This window comes from Catharus ustulatus, chromosome Z (assembly GCF_009819885.2).
Source record: "Catharus ustulatus isolate bCatUst1 chromosome Z, bCatUst1.pri.v2, whole genome shotgun sequence".
NCBI lineage: Eukaryota > Metazoa > Chordata > Aves > Passeriformes > Turdidae > Catharus > Catharus ustulatus.
Genome location: NC_046262.2, coordinates 17602321 through 17623057, shown reverse-complemented (window position 1 = coordinate 17623057; position 20737 = coordinate 17602321). Strand labels below are relative to the sequence as shown.

At 37.2% G+C, this 20737-nt stretch overlaps 1 protein-coding gene across 1 annotated transcript in view; it reads right to left on the bottom strand.

Moving 5' to 3' along the window:
- Nucleotides 1-571: 571 nt before the first annotated feature.
- The window catches only part of IL31RA (interleukin 31 receptor A), a 37683-nt gene continuing 17517 nt past the window's right edge, over nucleotides 572-20737 (bottom strand). The window contains exons 6-16 of the mRNA XM_033086326.1: nucleotides 20365-20516; nucleotides 17682-17847; nucleotides 16922-17004; nucleotides 16194-16410; nucleotides 15003-15185; nucleotides 12160-12261; nucleotides 10642-10788; nucleotides 8549-8689; nucleotides 7537-7630; nucleotides 4451-4529; nucleotides 572-3623 (exon numbers count right to left, since the gene is read on the bottom strand). Coding sequence (XP_032942217.1) covers nucleotides 3024-3623; nucleotides 4451-4529; nucleotides 7537-7630; nucleotides 8549-8689; nucleotides 10642-10788; nucleotides 12160-12261; nucleotides 15003-15185; nucleotides 16194-16410; nucleotides 16922-17004; nucleotides 17682-17847; nucleotides 20365-20516 — 1964 coding nt within the window. The 3' untranslated portion in view covers nucleotides 572-3023. The remainder of the gene's footprint in view (nucleotides 3624-4450; nucleotides 4530-7536; nucleotides 7631-8548; nucleotides 8690-10641; nucleotides 10789-12159; nucleotides 12262-15002; nucleotides 15186-16193; nucleotides 16411-16921; nucleotides 17005-17681; nucleotides 17848-20364; nucleotides 20517-20737) is intronic.

Here is a 20737-nt window from a genome sequence, read left to right as displayed (position 1 = left end):
TGGCCTTCTTGGTCATCTGGGCACACCCTGGCTCATGTTCAGCTGCTGGCACCAGCAGGTCCTTTTCTGCTGGGCAGCTTTCCTGCCGCTCTGTCCTAAGGCTGTAGGGCTGCCTGGGTAGCATGCCCAGAGGAGCTGGCTTTAGTCATGGGGTGGATTGTAGTGGTGCATCCCACACTCCCTCACCAGCCACACTATAATCTGAGAAATGCTCATTAGTCCTCGGCCTTAACAAACAGTACCTGGGCTGAGCTCCTCTTGATTTTTTCAGACCACCGTCTCCTTCAAGGAATTAGCGCTGTCTAATAAGTTCCTGTTTCATTAACAAACTGACTTGGAAACTTATTTTTTTTCTTGCCCGAAAAACAACCCAAGTGGAATAATGTTTTTGTTGTTGAACATTCAAAGAAAGTTACCAACTCAAATTGTGGCCACAGAAAATTACTATGACTAAAGCCCACTCTCTTGTGGGCCTATAAATAGCAGTCCAAAGTGAGACCTATTCTATGTGAATATGAAAATCTAAAATGTATAAATGGTGCATTTAGTAGAAATCAATTTTAAAAATTTACACATTTTCTCAGTTTTAATTTTTTAATGGTTCACAGTGTTAATTTGAAAGACAAACTGCAAAAGGTCAGAAAGAGTACAATTCCCAATGCAAAAAAAAAACAAATGCAAGAAGCTTTCATTCTAAAGCATGTACAAAAGGCAGCCTTAGTTTCTGGAATGTATTGAGCCCACTTCTAGCATTTTGCTATTTCTGAGAAAATCCTGGGGAAGGGAAGCAGGAAAATGAGGAGAGAAAAGCAGAATATCAATTGGGAAGGAAATGAAGTGGGATAAAAAAGGATATACTCACCCTCCAGAACCTAAGACTTGTTACAAGGATAACCTGCCTGAGCCACCTAGTAAGAATCTCCTCTTTCTAACGATCCCTTAAAGGTTCCATTATTTTTACTTTTTGCCTGTCTCAAACATGCAACTCAGAATACACAGCTTTCATATGGCTGCTAAACAATTTCTAGAGAGGCCCAAAATATCTCTGCATGTGTTTATTTTTATATATTGTGATATTAAAACAAACAGTGAGATTTAAGGGAAAAAAATCTACTGTGATGAAATCATTGAGTTCTGAGCCCAGGGAGACAAAAACATAGCTGTGAGTGAGAAGTCTAGAATGAAATTAAGTAGCAGAAAAAAGCTCTGACCTAACCAAAGCTCTGTCCCAATTTCAGAGTATGTCTTACCTGGGTGACCAAGGGCTTGTAAGAGCAAATATATATGCATTTCATCTTGGAGCACTGTGGTTGAGAAACTGATCCAACAAACATGAGAGAGGGAAATCAGTGTTTCTGAGCATTTGCAGAAGTTGTTTTCCCATCCTTTCTGGGCAATTAAAGGAACATTGTTCTAAGTTAAAGCAGCTTCCAATCTATAGAAAAAGATTCTAAATGCAAAACTTTACACTGTTTTCCCCAAAACAATGCAAGTAATAGCCACTGCATCCAGGGAAATGCTTAGCCTCCTCATTCGTGCTTACAATGTATTTTCCATTCTTCCACTCCTCTTCCTGCACAGAAAGGAAAAGCTTTCTAATCCTATTCACATTTGTCTCTCATTTTTCTATCCCCATAACTCCTGTATCTTTTTTATCCTGGAAGAAATCTGTAGTCGTGCAAACTACAATCTTGTGCAAACAAGACTATTGACATCAAAACTCTTAACTACTTTAAAAATAGTTCAAAGTCTTAAAATTACCATATCCCCAATACGTATCATACTGAACACCCCCTTCTAATACAATTTACTTAGACTCTCCATCTTTCTAAACCTGTTATTTAGCAGAGTATTTCAGTAAGAGTTTTATAATAATAGCCTCTTTCCGGTTAAAAAATCAGTGTGATCAAGTGTTTTAATACTTAATTGTTGATTTGTAAAATGGAAACTCCAACTAGATTTATGACTTAACAAAATCATAAACCAAATGACAAACGTAATATTCTTAATGTAGAAATACCTAATCCTAAATCATTTACCAGAGAGTATCTGTGAAGATTTTGTAGACTTAGTGTTTTTTCATTTCCTCCCTGAAAAATAATTTCCTAACTCTTAGTGCTTATTCTAACAGAAGATGACAAATTTAGTTGATTTTTTTTTCAGTTCCAAATATCAAAATCTCAACTGGGAAATGCAGTTTTAAATTGAAATTAGAAGCACAAGGACAAGAAGATAAGAAGTTATCCTTCAGTAAGCAGTTTTAAAAAGCAGAAACAAACAGGAGAAACAAAAATCACACAAAATGCTGAGGACTACTAAAAACATAGGGAAGGAAGCAACATAGCAAGCATAACACATTTTCCAAAATGCAGATAACATAGTAAATACATTCTCATTAAAGACAAGAAACTGTAAGCCAAATTATTAATTCAAGAGTCAGGATACAAAAAGACAACTACTGAAATCTAGAAAATATTTGTAAACCAAGAGGAACATGATATATAAAACCAGATAAAAAACAATCAAGGGAAATAAGTCCAGGAAAGTGTTTCTGCTTCATGTAACTGAAGGAAGAATTCAGCAGATTCTGACCCTGTTCAAGTTCGTCCATGTTTCCTCATCAGAGCTGAGCCTTGGGAACTGGTTGTGTGGGGAGAAAGAGATGAGCTGCTTGTACTGCTCGATGCTCCTGCAGCAAATATCAGTGTGTTTTAGCAGGTTGATACAGAAGAACTAAGAAGAAATAACAAAAGCTGTTTCTTTTGCCTTTTACTGGCATGTCTGGTAAAAAAAAACAAACTAAAACAAAAATCCAAACCAACAAAAACCCCAAACATCCACACTGAAAGTGAACTCTGATGTGTACACACACAGTGTAAAAAATTACTTCACAGCTATTTGAAGGAAGAGGGTGTTCCCATCCAAATTAACTGAGATCAGCCATGTTAGAATATATGAATGCCTATGAGCAGCAGTGCCAAGGAATATCTCACAGGAGGATTTTACAATGGATTTTTCTCATGCTACTGAGCTTTGGCCAGCCTGAACATATCCAGTGTTATGTAGGATTGTCCTGGAACATTTGATTGAAAAGGAGGTAAGACATTTGACTGGCTTTTGCATTCATCCAAACTGTGTTCTGGCAAGCTCTCAGAAACAAGAAATTCCCTTGTTTTAACTGAATTTTTAAGGTATGGATTGAACAATGCTTTTTCAGTGAAATCTTCCAGCTTTAAAGCTTCTTCATCATCATTTTCTTGATTTTTAATTGGATTCTGTTGGGATCCACACAAATCATTTCCAGCCATTTCTATATCTTGGACTTCCTTCACTGGTATCAAAGCTGAATGCACTTGACTTCTGGTAAATTGCTCAGCAATTATATAAGGCATGGATGGGGAGAAACATTTAGCAACTTCATTCTCTTCATTACACAGTATCTTTTCATCTCTGTTAGTTGTGTCTTTTTTATTAATATCAGTACATTCAGAAACGTGGTTTTCATAATTTACTAGTAGTGATCCTTCCTGGTTTTCTTCAGGAAAACAATATTCCAAAACATTTATGTCTTCAAATTCTACAGTTTTAGTCTGAGATGACACTCTCTTCAAAAATGAATTATTCTGTCAGTACAAAGAGATAAATTGGAGAGTTATAAAGGGATAGATAATGTATCAGTTCATTTTTTAATAAATAAATAATTACTATTTGAGTTCTGTTTAACTTGTAATTTCAGACTTGCAGTAGTAAAGAGTTCACATGCATTTCAGACAGGATGCAGTTACATCTGAATGAGTAATAAAAAAGGCAATGTTATTCCCTCCATTTGTTAAACACTTTCGTATTAGGTTTCCTGTGCTTAATGGAAGAATGAGTTTCCTTGAAGGCTCAGAATCAAGTTTGGATTGTGTCCGTCTTTTCTAGCCTAACCAGATATTTTTGAGAAAAATTTAAACCCCATTATCCACAAATTACTATGTGTAAACCTGAGCAACTCTACTCCATTTAAATAAACATCAAAACTTTATAAGGAATAAATATTGAAAAAATAAAAAGACAACACTGTTAATACAACCACATACCAAATCTTACTATATGTTGCAATACATTTTTTGTGGAGAAGACAGGAGGTATGCAGATGTGGAAACTGATTTAATAAAGTCAATGGTCTGTGCAAATTTGATTTACTTTATTAAATTAACCGTGTATACCAACCATTTTGTCACTTAAAAACATTATTTCTCAATATCCTATAAGAATTAGATTAATATACTTGATGAAGATGCACCTTCTCTATTGTTTTGGAATACTACAAAGACCGTTTTGTAGCACTTTAAAAGAATGAAACTCAACAGGGGGAGGGGGTTTGATTCATAAAATAACTGCCAGAAAAGGATTTCTTTTCACTCCATTTGATCCCTTCTTTAATGTATAAAATTCCAGCTATTACCATAGATGAAGCAAGAGGCCATTCCACTGCAAGGCTCTCTTCAGGATTTGGTATATCAGGCCAGCAAACCTTTTTAAACCTATAATTGAGGAAGGAATTTTAGCCAAATTATGAAAGAAATAGATTATTAAAAATAAAATTAACAAATCATCAGAAATTCCAAATACTGATAATGTGTCAAACTTTAACAAAGGAGGTCTTTTCTATATCACCACAATGCTTTTCAATAAAACAGTTTCCTACAATGATTTTAATTACGAAAGATCTCAACAAGACCTCTTGGATTACAGAGACATTGCAGAAAAACTATTAATTCACAAAAGCCATTTTTATTATATTATATGTGTTATTATATTACTCAGTTAAATTGTATATGAAATAAGAGCATGCCAAAATTCACAGAATTCACAGAATGACTAGTTTGGAAGAGACTTTCAAGATCATCGAGTCCAACCCATGCCCTAACACCTCAACTAAACCATGGCACCAAGTGCCACATCCAGTCTTTTTTAAAACATATCCAGGGATGGGAACTCCATCACCTCCCTGGGCAGACAATTCCAGTACATTATCACTCTTCCAGTGGAAAACTTGTTCCTAATATCCAACCTGTATCTCCCCTGGTGCAGTTTCAGGCTGTGTCCTCTCGTTCCGTCAGTGCTGCCTGGTGAAAGAGACCAACCCCCATCTGACCACAGCCACCTTTCAGGGAGCTGTAGAGTGGTAAGGTCACCCCTGAGTCTCCTTTTCTCCAGGCTGAACAACCCCAGCTCCCTCAGCCGTTCTTCACAGGGTTTGTGTTCCAAGCCCCTCACCAGCTTTGATGCCTCCTCCGGACATGCTCAAGTTTCTCAAGGCCCTCACTGAACTGAGGGGCCAGAACTGGACACAGCATCCAAGGTGTGACCTCACCAGCACTGAGTACAGGGGAAAGAATGACCTCCCTGCTCCTGCTGGCCACACTGTTCCTGATACAGGCCAGGGGCCATTGGCCTTCTTGGCCACCAGGGCACACTGCTGGCTCATGTTCAGTTGGCTCTTGACCAGTACCCCCAGGTTCCTTTCTGCCTGGGCACTGTCCAGCCTCACCATCCCCAGCCTATAGCATTACAGGGGGTTGTTGTGGCCAAAATGCAGGACTCGGCACTTGGACTTGTTAAACTTCATCTTATTGGACTCTGCTCATCCATCCAAACTCTCTGCAGAGCCCTCTTGCCTTCCAACAGATCAACACACACTCCCAGCTTAGTGCCATCTGCAAATTTACTAATGAAAGACTCAGAACTCTCATCCATGTCATCAATAAAAACATTGAACAGAACAGGTCCCAGCACGGACCCCTGGAGGACACCACTGGTGACTGATCCCCAGTTGGATGCAGCACCATTCACCACCACTCTCTGGTCTGTCCATCCAGCCAGCTCTTAACCCAGCACAGAGTGCTCCTGTCCCAGCCACGGGCTGCCAGCTTTTCCAGGAGTATGATGTGGCAGGCAGTGTCAAAGGCCTTGCTGAAGTCCAGGTACACAACATCCACAGCTCTTCCTGCATCCATCAGGTCACTTGGTCATAAAAGGTTGGTCAAACATGACCCGCTCTCCTAAACCCGTGCTGGCTGGGTCTGATACCCTGATACCATCCTGTAGGTGCTCTGTGATGGCACTCACTATAAACTGTTCCATTACCTTACCAGGTACCAGGGTCAGGCTAACTGGCCTATAGTTACCAGGATCCTCCTTGCCCCCCCCTTTTTATGAATGGGTGTCACATTGGCCAGCTTCCAGTCATCTGGAACCTCCCCAGTGAGCCAGGACTGTTGCTAAATGATGGACAGTATCCAAATAAGTAATCCAGTAAGACAGTATTCAAATTTTGCTGTAATAATTTTTTAGGATGTTTCTTCAGTGAAAAGCCACCTCGGTGACCTTTGCTCAAGAAAAGTGTCTGTAGCACTACACTACAGTAAAGCTACACTAAGTTCCTAAATTAACAGCAGATGAACAATACTCACTCATGGAATGACTCATTGACACTGGGTAGAGAAGTAAGGGAATGAAACCCAGTCCTTAGTTTGATTTTTCACATGGCAATTTGATCTACACAGGAATATAAACATTCTACTGAATCTCAAAGTATTCTTCCAAATTAAAAAAAAACTTTTACTAGCGTAAAAATTAATTATACTCAACACAGATATAGGGGCAAAAGGGATGGAAATTATTGCTTCAATTCTACTTATTATCTGACGCTTCACTCGACAACAGTATTGGTTCCAATAGCTTAGAATGCCCAAAAATAGTTCAGATTTTTAATCTTTTCATCAGCCAAACAACCCAGTCACTTTTCTTGTGAAAGAAAATCATATTTTATAATCTTTAAAAAAATCTCACAGTCATGTTTAGAATGTCACTAGATCCCCATGCTTTGAGAAAAAAAATATCTGTCCAAAAAAAATTAGTATCTGCTGTTTCCATGACAGCAGATGAAAGGATTATGAATCATGTACAGATACAGGCCCATACTGAAGGATCAAGTTTCCAACTATTTTCACAAAATGTAATTTCTAGGTTTTTTCCTTACTCCTTTGCAGCTCAAGGGAGGCTTCACAAACTAAGTCATATTGTTATAGGTAAGATAAGCAATAGAGGCTATGTGAAATATGTCCTAGTACCATCCTAGCATATTAAAAGTGTCTAGAAAGCTTTATTTCTTGGCATTATTAATTTTTCAGAAATTGACTTTAAGTTTGCTCTCCTCACTTAAATGACCATGGAACTGCAAGTGGCACATATGTCACATTTTACATCAATTGATGTAGGTGGAAATGTAAACCCATTTCTTTCATTTATTTTGTTTCAATTTACTAAACTTTCTAAAACTAATACTTACTTTTGGACTACAGCACATAAACTGCAGTCAAAGTATAACCTGTATACTTATTTATTTTTTACTTCAATTGCTTGTTTTCTGTTTTGACATTGGTTTTGAATACAACAAAGGCATTGATAAAATAAATAAAAATTCGCGTTTTATAAGTTAATTTTAAGTGGTTGCATTCAGTTTTAGATAGTAGCAAATATACTCACGCGTGTTTCTTCAAAATGCATGTTATCCAAAGGCCTATCAGACACAACATGCTTATCCCAACAGGTATAGCAATAAAAAAGAAATCTTCTTCATCTTTAGAGAAAAACAAAGGAATAAAAACCAAAACACCAATCAGTCCACATTGTAATTTCTCCAGGTACTCCCTTAAGACAGCTAATTTTTAATATCCAAATTCTAAAAAGCTCTGTCAAAAATAGCCAAAATTACTCCAAATACAGCAGGATACCCATTCTATGATGAGTCAAAAGATCAGTATTTGGAATCCAACAAGCCGCAGTTACTGAGTCAGAACACCAGGTCATGATGAGACTTTCCAGGATGCTTTAGGAACAGATTTATCGCATTTTAAGATTTCCTTTTAAATCACAAAAAAATACAGTTACTCTGAACTCTGAGCTAGTTTCCAAGTACCAGAGTACCAGAGGCATTTAGGAATGTACTGAGAACATTCTTCCAGAAGCTGAAATGAGGGAATGTCTGAGCTTTGATCTGCTGCCATCATACCAATCTCACTGTCAAATCTGGCTAAAATAAATAGTAAGATAGGAAAAGGTATTTCCCTACACACTCACTAGCCACAATCTCTGCACTCATTAGTTAAGCTTCTATACCAGATTAGGTGCAACACAATGTGTGGTTGTTGTAAATCTCTCCAATGGAAAAGCCTACTTTTTAACGAACTGTTAGGCATCCCATCCCATCCCATCCCATCGCTGGTAACACACACTGCTGCTTCTACAACCAACCACAGTATTTCACAGCTTTACTGACAAGTAAATAAAGAGTTTTGGGGTTGACTTCTAATTCTGAGGGGTTTTTTAGTCTGTGAAATTTTCAGTGAAATTAAGTTAAATACTGTTGCAAATTCTTCCTTGTTTTGTTCAACATTACTTTAAAACAAATAGAAGTTAACAAATGCCTAAACAACAATGTTCTGTTTCTTACTTCCAAACCCATTTTTTTAAATAGTTAACCTGGATTGTTACTTACCAAATTTCAAAGTCTTGAAGGTTTTTTGCTCTCCAATGGTTCCACCAGCTTTGTTGCTTGCCATGATCTGAACAGTATATTGTGTATTAGCCTGTAAGGACTTCAGTTTGTATTGCAGAACGTCAGAGTTCACTGTTTCATCTTTTTAGGAGAAGATTTATGTCAGCAAATACACAAAAGTAATGTTATAGCAGGCAACAGTACATTTATTTAGCAACTTCTACAATAACAGATCACAAACTATTTTAAAGGTGACTTAAAATGCAAAGCAACCTTACCAGACAAAACCTAAATTACTAAACAATATTTATCAGTACTACTTAAAAGTTGATGAAAAAACCTGAACTATTACATACTTACTTTTAAAAACAAATAGTTCTGTTAATATTAAAGATAGGTGAATTATGATCTTGTGCAGTTTATCACTGAGAACAGTGCTTTGAGAACTTTATTTCCTCAAAATAGTTGGCTCAGAAATTAAGAACTTCCAGCTATTTTCTGTAGCTTGTGAAATTCAACTATATTTCTACTACACGCAGTTAGACACAAATTATCCAAAAGAATGTCATCTATCAGCACTGAGATACCACCCCAATAAAGGAAAGCCAAAATCAACAGGAATTTCTTTCCAAGTTTCAAAATGCTTTTATAAATAGAACCCAGCGTTTCTAACACATTCTTCAGTATTGAAATTAATGTAATTTGCTTCACCTTTAAATCTTTTCAAGCAGGGCATGTATCCTATCATCCTCTGTCTACTAAATACCAAACACTAAGTACCAAATGCATCTTCATGTAAGAAATGACAGTCACTAAAACGTTTTCTGGTGCATAAAGTCAAAGGCAATCATTTCCTCTGACAGTTCTATCAAGAAACACCCAGGAAATAGTTATGCTGCAGTACGTCCCAATTTAAACTGAGTTTATCTTAAGTGAAGGGTGGGAAAGGGAAGTTCTAGTGTTAAAAGGCCATCAGTGAAGTCACCTTGGCACACACCCCCATATTCTACTATTATCAAGAACACATGACATCAAAGAAGCCTCAAAAAACATCAGTACAGCACACTTTGCCATTTAAATTTAACTTGCATTGGTATTTACACCTAATTTTCTAAGAAAAGAATCTGAAGTAAAAAGGACACAGTCTGCTTTACATTACAAGTAATATGGAGAAGCACAGGTCTGTAACATGAGGCTCCATGTCTCACAGATCACCCTGCACAAAGCAGTCAGCATTAAGTTACTCAGTAACCAATACAGTAGGAAAAACTGTGTGCAGATGACTAAATCTGACAGAAATAATCTGCTTCCTCTTTCACATTTAAAAATTACCAGGAATACTCTTGCCCTGGGTCTGAACTGAATATCTATAAAAAACCAAGCATTACAAGATTTGTAAGCCTGCAAACTTTGCAGAATAGATTGTGTTAGGTGCCTGATAACAATGATGTCTAAAAAAAAGGAGGAAAAAACCAATTCTGAAGCACTGAATGATCCAACAGCTTTCTTCATAAACCATATAGGAAGAAAAGTTTAGGTCACCCAAACACTTTTCGTGAAAGATTCTGCTGAGATTTAAACTAAAGAATTTTTTAACAGATACTATTGCAATGCCAGATTGTATGGAGACTATTTCTCAGGTAGAGATTAGGAGTATGCTCAAATCTATATGATCAGCCTCCAGACCAGAAAAGCACAAGCACACATTTGGCAAGCACAGAAAATCAAACACATTTGAAGAAAGTGATCTAAAATGACGTCCAAAGAAACTATTTCTTGGCAGCTTATTTTACTGTTACTTCCAAGTTTGCTTTTTATGGAAAACTGACAGTAAAAATACTTTAACAGAAAATTTCCACCATACTTTTACAGAAGCTGAAGGCATGTCCTTCGACCAACATGCATGAAACTTACAAATTCACTGAACCCTCACAATCTATGAATTTACACAGAATCTATGATTCTCCAAAGTATTTTAGCTCCTCTACTCTTGTCATGTCTTTATCCATTGAATTCAAAGGTATATCAAGATGGAAGAGAAATTGAAAATTTCACAGCCCTGTTGAAAGTATTGTTGTTTAATGTATACTTACTCAATTCGTTTCCATCTTCAGATTTATAAAATATTGTATAGTTAGTGATAAATCCATTTCTTTTAGGCTTTGAAATCTCCTTCCACTTTACTGTAACTTCATTTTTCCCCAGAATGCCTGTGTCAACCACAGGTCCTTCTGATGGCTCTATAGAAAAGCATTATGAAATAGCAAAAGTAGTAAAATAGTCAATGTACCACAGTGTTATCTACCTCTGTTATTTTACACACACCAGTATCATCAGGGAAAATGTATGCATAAGAAAATACGCAAACTTAGTGCTCTGATGAAGTCCTTAAGTTTTCTCACTCTCTTTAATGCAGGAATTCTTCTGATAAAACTTCCCCTCATCTCTTCTGGCATTTGCATAGTTCTAGGTGTGACTGTATTCAAATATCTTGAGATCATGAAAAGGCTCTATTGTCACAATATCAGGGAGAGATCAGAGGAAAGTTATCCTCTGGGCATTCATGTGGGGGGACTGAGATGCAAGGCCACTGCCTTTGCAGGTCTCTGGCTGGGATTCAAGCAGCGTCTCCAGCACCCTCAGCATCCTCAGCCTTGCCCATCAGACTAAACAAAGCCTTTCTACTTACACAATACCACCTCACACACATGGCTCATAACTTTGAAGAAAGAGTTCTCTGTTTTGCAGTTTTAAAACATAAAACTTCCTTACCATTCTCTAACAACCTTGAGCGTTGTCACAGCTACCTATAAACAGGAAAGCACTCAAAACACAGTTTTGACTGTGCTAGTAATTATTACTCAAACATAAAATACTCCACTGCCTTCCCTCAGTAATTAATGCTCTTTAGTGCTGTCTTGTACTATGTGTGCATGCATATTTGCATAGACCTATTCATGCACACACCTTTTCACATGGAATCTTAAAATTACTGGTAAACTACATTCTTACAGCTGGTTGTATAGATCACTGAATTCACAACAAACTTCTATAAATAAAGAAACTTTATCCCTTGCCCTGCAAAACACTACTTCATCCACAGGTTCCATCCAATTACAAACATCATGTCTTCTTACACTTTTTTATGTGCAGCACTGCAAATATTTTATTATGTTGTAAAATTTTTTAAAAAGTAGGCTTTTCAAACTATCCATTTTATTTTATGAGTAGAATTTCCTCATATATTAAGACTGACAAATGTAATCAAGCATTAAAATCAAGTATAATTACATATCTAAATGAGCTGTAACATTGAAGAGATAGTTAGTTTTAAAAAATCTTTCATGTTTGTATCTTTGTATACAATATGTAAATTTCACAAAATATTAGTGGGTGCAAGCAGCAATATACCTGTATCATAAGATTAATACTTTCTTACAGACCAGTTTTGTCACTGAACAAAACAGAAATCAGGAAGCCTGAAACCTGGGGTCTTTTCTACCATCTTCGTCTCTTTTTCCAATAATGGCAGTACCAAATCACTCAAAGGTACATCCTGGTAAATAGACTACAATACATCTTTCACAACATGATTACTTTAAAATACCTACTTTTTTCTTGAGCATAGATTTGTGCATAAGATGGAGCTGCTACGTTATTTCCATTAAGAGGATACACCGAGATGTTATAGCATATAAATGGTTTAAAGTTTTCTACAAAAGAAAGAAAAGAATATTTACATACAATCTCTATGTGCTGTTAATATAATGAAAATAGACTAAATCACGAGAGAATTCTAAATATACTGTTACCAACTACTTTCTTCAACTCTCTAGCAAGTGCAATGTGCAATTATTGATTTGAATGCTCATTACTGGCTTTAACACTTTTTTTTCATAATAGTATTTGTAAGAGCATATGGTTCCTGACTCCTTTTCACTAGAAATCATTTGAATGGGTAATTATACTTCCACATCATACAACTTGTCTATAGGAATCCACTTACTCATCTTGAAATCCTCTATGGTTTTAGAGGAAGTCTCTATTTTCAAACAGCCAGCATAAAATTACACTTGAAGGCAGAATTTTTGATTTCTCATATCTTTACGCTTACTGCTCTGCAGGAGACAACTTTGTCTCATACATCAGATTAAAAAGCAGTGGTGTTCCACACTCTTAACACTCAGAGGGAATGGCAAGTAACTGTGTCAGGGAGGCCTAGGCTGGATATTAGGAAAAAATTCTTCACCCAGAGGGTGGTTGGGCACTGGAACAGGCTCCCCAGAGAAGTGATCACAGCACCAAGCCTGACAGACATCAAGAAGTATTTGGACATTGCTCTCAGGCACATAGTGTGATTTGTGGGGTGTCCTGTGCAGGGTCAGGAGTCAGACTTGGCCACTTACAACTCAGAATATTCTGTTATTTCTACACTGATGTTCCAGTCATGCTAACTGCTGATCTGCTTCTAACCAGCCTGAGTCAAGGGTAAAATTGCCCCAAGCGAGATCTCTCCAGTAGAATTTTATGTTTCAAGACATAGTTTCAGCTTCTGGAAATGAAGTTTTGAACTCTGAACAATCCAAGCAATCAACAAACCAAACAATCAACAGGGTGCACCTACTACTCCCAACAACTCCCATCAACTCTGAGAGAGCTAATCTGAGAGGGCTGTAGTTTTACATCCCCTGGAATGAGAACAGTGTAAAAGGGTTTCCTAGATCATTCCTCTCAAGCTCTGCAGCTTGCTCGGCAAGAATAATGGCTGTCAACAGATCCCTGAATTATATCAGCTTTCTGCTGCTCTTTCAGTCCCTTACACCTATTGCAATGGCCATTATATACACATTACCCCAGGTGGTTTTAGTTAGGGTAGAGTCAATTTTCTTGCCAGTGGCTGGCATGGGCTGTGTCTTGGATTTGTGCTGAACATAAGGTTGCTAATAGAGAGATGTTTTTGTTATTGCTGAGCAGAGCTCACACGGAGCCAAGGCCTTTTCTGTTTCTCACACTGCCACACTGGTGAGGGGGCTGGGAGTGCCTGGGAGATTGGGAGGAGACACAGCCAGGACAGGTAACCCCAGCTGACCAGAGGAATATTCCAGACCTTGTGACATCATGCTCAGTATATAAAGTGGGGGGAACATTAGGAGAGACAGTGTTTGTCTCCAAAGTCACCATTACATGTGACAGGACTCTGCTCTCCTGGAGATGGCTGAACACCTGCCTGCCCATGGGAAACCCCGAATTCATTCCTTGTTTTGCTTTGCTTGTGTGCAGGGCCATTGTTTTCTCTATTAAACTGCCTTCATCTCAAGCCACAAGTTCTCCTGCTTTTACCCTGCTGATTCTGTCTCCCTGATCTCACTGGCACAGCACTGAGCAGGCAGCTGCCTGGGCTTGGCTGCTGGCTGGGGTTAAACCATGGCAGTCCATTTTAGGGACCCAGGCAGGAGTCAAACCATTGAGATAATGACAGATTTCATTGGTACGTTCCAGACTGAACTCATAGCTGTTAGTGCTGTTCAGCTCCTGTGATAAGCAGGCTCCTGTGCTTGCCACAGGGTCACTTGCCTGACTGGGTATTAGAGTCTAGTGATAGTGGGGACTTTTTGCTTTTGCTGCTAGTACTGCTTAACACCTTACTGACTTGTGCCTAAGAACATTTTGACAATAGCCATAGGGATGTGCCTGGGCTGGCTGGGGCCATGCTGCTGTTTCTGTGCTGATGTACTGGACAGGTCAGGACTCCAGCAAGAACTTGAGTTGAAAGGACTGTGATGTGTGAATGAGTCCACAGTGGAGCATCCACCTGCAGCCTGTGGAGGACTCCACACTGGAGCAGGTGGGTGCCTGAAGGAGAATGTGACCTCACAGGGAGGCCATGCTGGAGCAGTCTGTGGGAAGGACCCACATCAGAGAAATTCAGCAAGGACTGTCTCCCATTGGTGGGAACCCACACTGGAACAGGGAATGTAAAGATTTCTTTGCAACCTGTAGTGAAGATCATGATGAAGCAGGCTGTCTCCCATGCAGCCCATGGAGGACTATGATGTTCTCTCTCTAAAACACATGAAGGAGTATGACCTTTTCCCATATTCAAATTTATTTCTTGTTTAGTCCTCGATTTCTCTGCTAGAAGAGTCACATTGGTGACATCAGTCACAGGCCTCCCTGCTGGCATAAGATAAAGCCACAGAACTGCTTTAACACAAATTCTGTAGCCTAATCTTATATGGAAGGAAATGCTAGCTACTTTGCATGTTGCATGAAAATCTGTAAGACTAGAAAATGCTATTACATTACCTGCAGAAGATTTCAATAAAGCATGTAATAATACTGTTATGTTTAAAAATGGTCTGAGGAAAGCTGCATGAGTTCATCCTTGTTTGCTCTTTCCAATCTACCTATAAATGCGCCAGTACATTGTTAGAGCTGTAACTGATAAACATACTTTTGTTATTTTTCCACTCGGTAGAATTTGATACATATTGCCATGATCTACCAAAAGGGTCCATCTCCAATTCCTCATACCACTCAACCACATATTTGGTTGATTCTGGTTCAGAGGTTATCCATTGCACCACCACTTCTTCATTTGTTGTAGAGGTCATCAATGTTTCAATCTTCTGAGAGGCTAAAAATTTAAAAGAAAATATCACCAATTCTGTCTTCTTAAAAGCTTGAAAAACACATATAGAATTCAAAAACCAGTCTCTCTTTCAGAAGTCAAATCTCACAGTGTGTAAAACTTTATAAACCAAGTTACCACCAATTTTGCAGGTAGCTCATAAGCAATTCTGATTGCGATGACAAAGGCAGCAGTACAGGAAAGCAAGTCAGCAAGGTCAAGAATGACACTGAAGCAAAGGTGAGGCATCAGCCTGCAGAATAGAGGTAATGAAAGTCTGAGTGAAAACCCAACCTGGCAAAGCAGAGGTAAAAAAGAATTGATGAAGCAGAGAAAAAGAGACGTATCTGGCGGGGAGAAAGCACATCATAGCGTGGAAAACTCGGAAAAATCGTGGTGGGATGCAAAAGTGAGTAGGGAGGTAGTCAGCAACCTCTACAACAAAGTTACATTAAATCTATATATCCAGTTTTCTGATTAGAAATGGAATTTGATTGAGCAGTTCCAGGGGGACACTTGCACTTACATCACAAACAAATTATGTTAGAAATTATTCAGGTGTGTCAAATGCAACCTCTCTGTCAGATCATGGTTGGCAGCAGGATGTTGCAACACAAGGCTCAAAGCAGTATCAGAATTAAATGTAAGAGCCAAAGAGCAACTCTCGCGCTAGAGCAGACCAGCTTCCTAACCCTGGCAGTGGGTGGGATGGGTACTCTGGGAACGTATATGAAATGAGAATATATACAAGACTTCTCTTCCTGCTTCCACCAACACAACTTAGAGACTTCTATTTATCATATCTTTGAATGATGTTGTTGAATATTCTCAAAACAAAACCCCCAACAATAATTGTCTACAACAGAAATATGACTCATGACAGCAAAATATCACAAGATAGATATGTATGACAGAAGTCCTTAGCCCAATTTTGCTTCCACTGTATCAGACCTTAGATATCATGAAAATCACATTTTGCATTATTGAGAAAAATAAGACATTGAAAAATCCTACATTTTTCATCAATGGATGGAATCCTCAAAATAGCTTCAGGCGACTCTCCAGCAGAGTTATAGGCAGTGACAGATATTATATGTGCCTCTTCATTTAAAAGCAAAGTGATTTTCTTTTCAGTAGAGTTGTTTGTCCTTTTATGTGCAGTATTTTTTTCTGGAAAATACTGTATTTTGTAGCCTAGAATTCTCCCAGAAGGTGGAAAGTTTTTTAATGGCTGTTAAAAAAATATTCAGTAGTAAGTGTTTCGCAGTGTTATTTGCATAAGCAAAAATATATACTCTATTAAATATCAAATTACAAAACTATTATACTGTATTTAGAAAACCAAGGTATTTTCTTCAGTACAGACAGCCACAACAATTTTCTTGATGCATTTCAGAAGTCAGATCCTGAGATCTGAAATGCAAAAAGTCTTTGGTCACTTTACTAGAAGATTAAAGTGAATTTAAACACAGGTTTGTTAAACTGCATTATTTAAATGCAATTTAAGGAATTTCAACGAGATTTTCCAGTGATCTGAACACAATTAAATGTTCCCTTTATTAATCTACCATTCAGTAAACAAAAGCCAAAACCCTTTTCAATTCTAATTTAGTTCAGTGAGCTTTTTTTTTCTGATAACAGCAAATGTCTCTGGCAGTCGTATGTCCCACAACACTAAAATATTAAAATACATCACCTACAAGATAAAAATATGATTATCAACTCACAAAAAAATTATATACCTTCCACATAAGATGTACAGATCTATTTCTAGATGAGTGTGAAGACTCAATTACTCTCCACAAATCCACTTTTCCTGAAGGAGCTATTTAAAAACAAGAAAGAACAACTTGCAATTTGTTGCTTATTAAAGAGATAGTTTAATATGATGAAAACAATCAAAAGTTTTCTCTAATATGGTGAAAACAAAAAAAAGGTTTCAAACACAGAGTCTCAGAGAAACTTACTAAAAGTAAGTTTTCTCTTCTGTAGTGCTTTGCCTTTTTTCCCTTAATTAGGTGCATCTTTCTTTCCATAAGTTTCTGCTGCTCACTTTTGTTTGTTAAGTTCTAGAGTCTCCTAGAAGAGATTTTCTAGAGTTTTTTTTAGAGATTTTTTTTGCCAGTTTTATAACTGGCATTTTGATTTCTCTACTTAAAATTTATTTCATTGAACATAGGCACTGCACTACTTTTCTGCTACTATCTTACTTTGCATTGTTAAATCTTCATCTACACTCTTAATTTTCCCTCTCTTCACTGTCTACTCATCTGTTTTCTTCCTTAGCCCTATGTTGTTTGAATCACTTTACAAATCTCCTCCAATACTCACTGTCATCTTTCAGTTTTCCTTTTCTGTCTTGAAATAAAATATACATGTTCTGTTTAAAAAACAGGATTCTAAATTCAATAGAGGATAATACACTGAAACAAAGATTTTTCCTACTAAATTCTAATGGATCAAAGTACGATAGAAGAAAACTTATACAGGTAGGCAGCTTACCTTTTTCTTCTGTGCTTCCATTTTTCTCCCCACTCCATCCACTCCAAAATGCTGACTCTTTATTGACACACCGAATGGCAACAGAATAGTCTGTGGAATCCCAAAGACCTGTGAGATTACATGATCCTGTAGTTGTCTCAGAATTCAGTGAGACATTGACAAATTCCTGAAAACAGATACATGAACAAAAAGTGATATAAAATTGCGTGCAGATATATGACTTATTTTCTTTAAAAAAATACAAAAAATGCAGTTTTTGTGTATCTCACCTCACTCAAAATTGCTTGTTTTATATTTCATTTTTCTGTACAGCGCTTTTGTTCTTCCTGTAAAACTCCAGAGTACAAAAACCTTGATCCCAAACTAAGTGTCTGCTGACTGACCTGTGGCTTGAATAGCGTGCAGCTCAGATGTGATTCTAGAGCAGCTGTGCAGAGAAGCTGCTGGAGGAATGCAATTCCACTGATGGGAATCAAGCAGTTATTGCGAAAGCTGTTACTACAATAACGTTCCACAACAGCATCCTGGGGAAGCAGTGATTCCCCCACGATTTGTGAGTCAGCTGGATACTTGTTTGCTGTCTTGTTTATCTTTTCTGAGTTACAAGGCCTTCTAGCTCTTAGCCTTGCAGTAATGTAGCTGTCCCAAAGATTATCAGCATACGATTAAAATGAAAAAGTAAACGAGAAGTCAGAAAATTCTGGTACCAAGAGGTAAAAAATAAGAAGAAGCCTGTAAGTGGTGAAGGAAGATGGAAGTATGAGAAATAAATGATGTGGTATCTTTTCAGAAAAGTAGTAACAATGTGAGTCATTTCTTTATCTTAAAAGGAACCTCATTAATTTCAACACTCACAACAACAGGGCTAAAATACAATGAAAAAATTCTTGGCTTCTATGAGTTGAACCTTCCAGTGAGAAGTGAATCACTCTATAACAATGCAGACTGTACTATAACAATCTGTAACAACTACAACAAATGCAGACACCCAGTCATATGAACACTTTAATGGGAAGTGCACTACCTAATGTAACTGAAGATTTTAGTCTGTTGTGATCTCAAGAAACTCCCTGTCAAAAAATACCTGATTCTACGAGAGTGAATTCAGGGCTCTCCAAACCAGTATAGGTGACAGACTCTGCAACAAATCTACAATAAAAAGGGCTCCAAAATTATTATCAACCTCTGGAAGAAGAACCTGACGTAGAATTGGAGACACCTGATACTAGGTTTTAGTTACTTTGCCAAAAGGCCATTACAAATACTGCATTATAATTAGAAACTTAGAAATTTAGTATTTGCAAATACAAAACCAGATCACATGTTTTTCGGTCAGCAAAAACAGTTCATGCCAAACTATTTAGATCAGTTTGGTCAGAGGACTCTAAAGGCCAAGAAAATACTTGTCATTTGCTCAAACATTTTTTAGTTAGGCTTTTTGGGGCTGGTTTTGGGGGTTTATTTTGCATATATGTGCTGACAGAGAAACAGCTCCTATGTCTTTACTAGTCATGGATAGCTACTGTTTCTTCTGGAATGTGTGTGTGAATAGGCAGGTGTAAGCTGAGGAAGCAAATGGACATAGTGTCTGATAGCAAGAAAACCAGACAGGTGATTTCTAATGTAGGTGCTGAAAAATAGACACAATCAACAATAAAGCTGTAGCCCTCCAAGGACTATGAAGTCCTTTCCAAATGTTTTAAACATATAAGTATCACAGGGACACCAGTGCCTTGGCTCCAAAGAGATAAACATTTCAAATAGTTCTTTTAAGCAATCATTAGTTCCATTTCTAATACCTGAACTGGACCTGAGCTATCCTGCCCATCCTATCATCCTGAATATTATATCCTGAGTACAAGAACTAGTATGTCATATTTACAGCAATGATGCTTGAGAATGTGAGAAGGTTGATAGTTAGAAACATCTTTAATATTAGAAATTTCTTTAAAGCACTTATAACTACCTTGAAGGATTTTTCTCTCCCAAAATTATACATGTAGTACATAAAATAGTAAGATCAAGACAGATATCTCAGTTCAATGAACTTTAAAAAACAATCCAAGAAACTTGGTCAGTTCTTTAATTTGGAAGAAGAAACAGTAAAACTACAAACACAATCCCTTCCATATTGAGGACCATCAGAATAGATCATCTGAAATATGAAAATACTTGGGTTTTTTTACAACCATTCCATTTATGTGTCAGAAAGACAGACTGAAAGAACAACTTCCCTTATTTTCCATCTTGCAAAATCTGTATTTTCATTCACTTTAAAATAAATTTAATCATTCCATCTTAATAAGATTCAAATACTGTGGTTCTGAGTGAGTGTTGTTTTCAACACCAGAATGCAAGGGAAACACAAAATATTGTTACTGACGGACTGCATGTATAATCCTTTGGACTAGGGTCATCCCTCATCCTTCCACAGAATAATACTGAGAAGCACAATTTTTATCAAAAAAAATAATAGATAAAAGATAATGACCAAAAGAAAAAGGACAATTAACCCAAAAACCAAACAGTGTTCTTAAGATCATGTGCCCTGATAACATTCCTAAAATAACGTTATAATCATTATTTTAAACAACTTGTTTTCTTTTTGCTATTTAAATTCTTATACTACTAAGAAGTTAATCACAAAGAAAATGGCATGCAAAAGAGAAATAATGTAACTTACGGTAAAGTTTGAGTACAAGTTTCTGTATTGAACCTGGCAAATTCTAGGTCTTAAAGGGATAATCTTCTCAGGCATTTCCCAGGTTACTGTAAGTAACTGCTTTATACCAGGAATTTTTTTAACTGAAAGTATTTCAGGAGGGGCAAATTTCTCTAGAATGAAGAAACAAAAATATTAGGAGAGGAAAATGCTTCTGTAAAAATTCAGAATTTCTCTGTCTGTGTGTGTTCCAAGAAGTTAAATCCTTATTCCAATAACACACATCCTATCAGAGTATTCACATGGTAGTTTATTTTATAAACATAATACTACATATGGGAAATTAAGTGAAATTACAAACATAATTCACTTAATTACACGGGACTTTGAACAG